Here is a 6,291-nt window from a genome sequence, read left to right as displayed (position 1 = left end):
TCCATTTTCCTACCAATCCACAATATCTTCTTCCACTTTCTGTTTGAGCTGATTATCTTTTGATGGCAGTTTCTCTTTTGATAGTATGAGTATTTCTTACATATAACTATATGCCTTTTTGTAATGATTTTAGAGAATGAGAAGCTGAAGATAAAGAGAATTTTCTGTGTCTATTTTCATCAAAATATACATGTACTTATATACAAGTTTCTGCAACCAATTGTAATATAGACAAAGAAAAATGGGTTGGTTTTGTCATATTCTAACTTGTCATTACTTTATTTTATTTACCCATAACTATATGGGCATAGTCATATTTTAATTTGGTTGTGTTGTATGGACAGGATGAATCCATTTGTAGGGACAGGATGAGGCCACGTGGGGGAAGATCATATCATCAGAAGAAGCGGAAGAGTCTTCTAGACTTGAGGCTTCTGTCTTCTTCTTCACTCTTCTTCTCATTTTTCTTCTTCACTTTTCTTCTTCATTCTGCGTTTGCTTTCTCCTTTCTCCAACATCCCCCCTCAAGTTGGAGGGGAGATTCATGACCCCCAACTTGTGTAAGAGCGCACGGTGAGAAACCCCAGAGAGGGGTTTGGTGAATAGATCGGCAAGTTGATCCTTAGAGGGAACAAAAGAAAGAGTAATCAGACCGGATTGAAATTGTTGGCACACAAAATGACAGTCCAATTCAACATGTTTGGTGCGTTCGTGGAAGACTGGGTTTCGAGAGATATGGATGGCAGCTTGACTATCAGAGTGCAGCGGAATTGGGAGCGAAATTGGAGCAGAAAGGTCCTCAAGAAGACAAACCAACCAAGTGAGTTCAGCGACAACACGACGCATGGACCGATATTCTGCTTCTGCGGAGGACAAGGATACGGAGGCTTGTTTCTTTGATTTCCAAGAGATGGGGGCACCTCCGAGGGTAATGAAAAATCCACTAACTGATCTACGAGAATCCTTACATGAAGCCCAGTCCGCATCGCAAAAAGCCAGTAAAGAAAAGGATGAAGTGGAAGATAGTAGTATGCCTTGACCCAGATCTGAGCTCAGATATCGTAAAACTCGTAAAGCAGCCGAGAAATATGATAAACATGGTCGTTGCATGTATTGACTCAGAGCAAGAACAGCAAATGACAAATCTAGGCGAGTGTTGGTCAAATAATTCAGCTTGCCTATCAAGTGTCGATAAAGGGTGGGGTTATCCAAGCGAGGACTATCATCTGCGCGAAGCTTGGAGGATGGATCCAGTGGAGAATGAACTGCAGGCAGATGAGAGACATTGAAGTCATGAAGCAGATCCATGGCAAATTTGCGTTGATTGACAATGAAGCCATGGTCTTCGCGCAAAATTTCCATGCCAAGGAAGTGGTGAATTTCTCCCAAGTTCTTAATTTTGAATTCTGTATTGAGGAAGCATTTGAGATTCTCGAGTTCATGCAGATCATCTCCTGTGAGAAGAATATCGTCGACATACACTGCTAGGATGGAAATTAGTGGCCTAGTGTGTTTAAAAAAGAGGGAGTAATCGTTGAAAGAAGAGGAATAACCTTTGAAAGCCAAAGCTCCTGCAAGCCGAGCATACCACTGCCGTGAAGCTTGCTTTAAACCATATAGAGACCTTTTCAGAAGACAGACATGGTTAGGACTAGGAGGTGTCAGCCCTGGGGGAAATTTCATAAAGACCTCTTCTTGGAGGTCACCATGCAAGAACGCATTGTTGACATCTAGTTGCGAAACAGACCACCTCCTCTTAGCAGCAATGGTAAGTAGGCACCGTATAGTGGTCATTTTTACAACAGGTGAGAATGTCTCGCCATAATCTATACCTTTCCTTTGTATATCCCCCCTCACAACTAGTCGTGCCTTTAATCTTTCAATACTACCATCAGAGAGATGCTTTATCTTGTATACCTATTTGCAGGGTAAAGCTCTTTTTCCTTTAGGTAGCAAGACAACATCCCAGGTTTGATTGGTCTCCAAGGCCTGAATCTCTGAGTTCATGGCTTCCTTCCATTCTGGATGTTGAGAGGCCTAGTGATAGCAGCTAGGCTCAGTAACATTGGAAAGGGAATGGAGTAGTTGCTGATTATTGAGGGATAAGGAGGAGAAAGCATATCTCTTAGCCTTAGGAGAGTGATCAAAGAAAGTTGTCCATGGATCAGTGAGTATCACACTATTGCAAATGTAGTCTTTTAGATATGCAGGCTCATGAGATATTCTACCAGACCTTCTTGGTAGAGCTGTTATAGGGACAGGAGGGGAAGTATCTGATATAGTAGAGCTTGGATAAGCATGTTCAAGTTGTGGTAATATAGGTTGTTCAGTAGGGGTTTGCTGAGAGGGACTCAGTGACAGATTAGGAAGTGTAGATTCAGGATGTGGACTATAGCCAGAGGCAATATGTGGAGATTCTGAGGGTGTGACTGGGTAGGAACAATCATTTACAGGTTGAGCTGAGTGATTGTGGAGTGATAAATCAGAATGATGATCTGAGGAAGAGGGGGAGTTGAAAAAAATAGGTGTGTGTGAGTTCTCAGATGAGTTGAAAGGAAAATGTGATTCATGGAATCTCACATCCCTAGATACAAACACTTTCCTTTTATCAAGAGACAACAATTTATATCCTTTCTGTTGTAAAGGATATCCCAGTAAAACACAAGCAGTAGCCTTTTCATCAAACTTGTTTCTTCCCTGTGCCAGGGTGGAAGCATAGCACAGACACCCAAAATTCCTCAAATGATCATAGGTTGGTTTCTGTCTAAGCAATATTTCATAAGGTGTAACTCCCTTTAGAACACTAGATGGCAGCCTATTGATGATATGAGTAGCAGTTAAGATGGATTCTCCCCAGTAGCACATAGGTAATTTGGATTGAAACATCAGCCCTTTTGCAATCTCTAATAGGTGTCTATGTTTTCTCTCAACAGTTCCATTTTGTTGAGGTGTAGCTACACAAGACAATTGATGCAAAATCCCCTGAGAAGCAAGAAATGCTGATTCTTGTGTGCCTTTCCCCAATTCCAAAGCATTATCAGATCTGATCATCTTAACCTTTACATTGAATTGTCTTTCTACCATAGATAGAAAACTTTTCAGTACAGGAAAAGCATTACTCTTAGTACTCAGTAAGAATGTCCATGTACCTCTACTGAAATCATCTACTATGGTGAGGAAGAACCTGAAACCATTGTAAGTATTACACTTGTATGGTCCCCAAGTATCTATATGAATAAGGTCAAAAATGTGCTTGGATTTTATGCTGCTGGTAGGAAAAGGTTGTCTAGTTTGCTTAGCTCTAGGACAAATGTCACAAATAAAATTGGAGTTGGATTCATTAGGGAGAAAACTTAAATGTTTCATTGCTGAAAATGGGATATGTCCCAACCTCACATGCCAGAGCTTTACATTAGGTGCAGCATTAACATAAACTGAATCAAAATCTGGAACTGAGATGGGATTTCTTCCTTTTGGGATTGAAAATACATCATTTGAATTGAAAACATTTCTACACTTGTCACTATTAGAATTCAACAAATAGAGACCCTCTCTAACTTCACCAAAAACTTGAGGACTCTTCACTGAAAGGTCCTGCAAGAAACATCTATTAGCAGTGAACAGGACATCATATTGAAACTGGACACAAAACTTGTGAATTGACAGTAAATTGTACTTAAAATCTGGCACAAGTAACACATCAGTTATGACATGTCTTGGCAGGATGGAGATGCTGCCAATATGGGTCACACTTACCTTGAAAGAATTAGGTAAATTAATGTTCAAAGGCACAGGGAGAGGTTTTAGAAACAAAAAGGATTTGGGATCAAAACACATATGTTCTGAAGCTCCTGAATCAATTATCCAGGAATTCTGTTTAAGGTTACTGAATACAGAATTTGAGTATTTAAGAATGGTACCAGCTACTGCATTTGCATTGATTCATGTGTTTGTCAATTTGCTTTGCTTGTACATTTCCATCATCTCTGCAATCTGTTGTTTGCTATACTGTTTTTCAAAATCTCCATCATTTACTGCAAAATCTGTCCTCCCAATGTCTTCATTTTTCTGCTGAGTTAATCTTGTATTTGCTTTAACCTGAGGCTGATAGTTCCTGGAGTTAGTGAACTCAAAGTCTGCAGGGAACCCATGCAGCCTGTAGCAATCATCATGCAGATGTCCTGTTTTCCCACAATAAGTGCATGACAGATTTGGATCATACCTTTTCTTACCCTTAAACTTGTTTTGTGGGTTGTCAGATCTCTGGTTTTGGTTTGGGTTAGCATACTTCTGATATCTGTTTGTTCCTTTCATTGGTTGATATCTGAGCCTCTGTGCATATCTCCCCTGTCCATTAGCCATGAATGCTTCAAACTCAGCAATTAACTTGTTGTTTGGCTGGTTTGCTTGTCCTACTGCCATAAATGATCCAGAATCAGAAGTGACACTTGTGTTTGCATATACTTCCCTTTGGTTCTCATCCTGCAAGAGTAAGGAATATGCAACATCTATTCCAGGTAATGGATTCATCATAAGTATGTTTCCCCTTGCCTGAGTATATATATCATTCAGTCCCATCAGAAATTGAATCAATCTCTAATCTTCCAGTGATTTTGTTAACTTTGCTTTTCCATCACAGGTGCATTCACATGAGCAACAGGCAATCGCATTCATCCCATCTAATTCATCCCATAATCTCTTAACCTTGGTGAAGTAACCTGCAATGTCACTATTGCCTTGTACTAATCCTGATAATTCCTTTTGCAGATGATAGAGTTTGGCACCATTTGATTTGCCAAATCTCTGCTCCAGGCTGTCCCAAAGTTCTTTTGCAGTTTTGGAACTCATTACACTATCTGCAATATCCTTAGATAATGCATTTGATATCCAACATATAATCATGTCATTGACACAATTCCATTGCTCAAAATCTGCAGATCTTAGGTCTGGAACCTTACAAGTTCCATTGATAAAACCAAGTTTTCTCTTGGCTGATAGAGATAGAAGGATAGATCTTCTCCAACCTGGGTATCCTCTTCCATCAAAAACACTGTTGACTAGAGTCATACCAGGTGAATCTGAATTGCTTAAGTAATAGGCATGGTTGTTTTCATATATGATTCCTTTTTCACCACTGTCTGATTTGATTTCAGTTGTTTCAGGCATTCTGGATTTTAAAGATGACTTTGATGTTTTGACACAGATTTGGATGGAGCTTAGAGGTGCTCTGATACCATGTAATGATTTTAGAGAATGAGAAGCTGAAGATAAAGAGAATTTTCTGTGTCTATTTTCATCAAAATATACATGTACTTATATACAAGTTTCTGCAACCAATTGTAATATAGACAAAGAAAAATGGGTTGGTTTTGTCATATTCTAACTTGTCATTACTTTATTTTATTTACCCATAACTATATGGGCATAGTCATATTTTAATTTGGTTGTGTTGTATGGACAGGATGAATCCATTTGTAGGGACAGGATGAGGCCACGTGGGGGAAGATCATATCATCAGAAGAAGCGGAAGAGTCTTCTAGACTTGAGGCTTCTGTCTTCTTCTTCACTCTTCTTCTCATTTTTCTTCTTCACTTTTCTTCTTCATTCTGCGTTTGCTTTCTCCTTTCTCCAACACTTTTACATTCTAATTGATAATTTAATACCAACATCAATGATAATTTGTTAGACTGTAAGAAGACTATGATTATCATGTTCACCAGTATTCTCACTAAACAAATTACAATAAAGGTACAGTAAAGAAAATAAGGATAATATATTAATAGAGATGAAATTGTGGAAGTTAAGAAATTTGAAAAAAGGAGGAACGATTAGAAAATTTTAAATTATTGAGGATAAAATTGCTAGATTAATTATGGTTCAGAATAGCAATGGTGTGCAATAATCGATGGGCTGAATCGAATTTGAACGGATCGAAAATGAATGAAATAGTAAAAATATTACAATACAGTACAAAACGGATTAGATAAAATATGAATTGAACAAATAATAATCTATTCTTACCCATTTTTATTTCCTAAAGCTGAACTTATAAAGGGACAACTCTTAAATGAATAACCAAATAAGAAAATAAAAGCACAAAGTTATGAAATGTGAACTATGCCTAATTATTTTACAATATCTGTGTTTTTGCCTTGTGCTAGCTAGAAATTACATTCTTCAAGAAGCTTTATCAATTAAATTGCTTTTTCCCCTTTTAATTGTCTTGTTTTAGTCCAAACTGAAGAAGATTATTATCACGATTCGAATTCGGGTGTGATGATACCTGTTTTT

General features: G+C 38.2%; 1 protein-coding gene across 1 annotated transcript; it reads right to left on the bottom strand.

The window, feature by feature from the left end:
- Nucleotides 1–4,596: 4,596 nt before the first annotated feature.
- On the bottom strand, nucleotides 4,597–5,166 carry LOC129892807 (uncharacterized). Its single transcript, XM_055968352.1, has one exon. The coding sequence runs from the start codon at nucleotides 5,164–5,166 to the stop codon at nucleotides 4,597–4,599; it is 570 nt and encodes a 189-aa protein (XP_055824327.1).
- Between the last annotated feature and the right edge of the window lie 1,125 nt (nucleotides 5,167–6,291).

Source organism: Solanum dulcamara, chromosome 6 (assembly GCF_947179165.1).
Source record: "Solanum dulcamara chromosome 6, daSolDulc1.2, whole genome shotgun sequence".
In the NCBI taxonomy this organism is placed as follows: domain Eukaryota; kingdom Viridiplantae; phylum Streptophyta; class Magnoliopsida; order Solanales; family Solanaceae; genus Solanum; species Solanum dulcamara.
This window is presented reverse-complemented; position numbering and strand designations above follow the sequence as displayed.

Bases quoted from the DNA above. Each gene is read 5' to 3' on its own strand.
- LOC129892807 (XM_055968352.1), bottom strand. From the start codon at position 5,166: ATGCCTGAAACAACTGAAATCAAATCAGACAGTGGTGAAAAAGGAATC.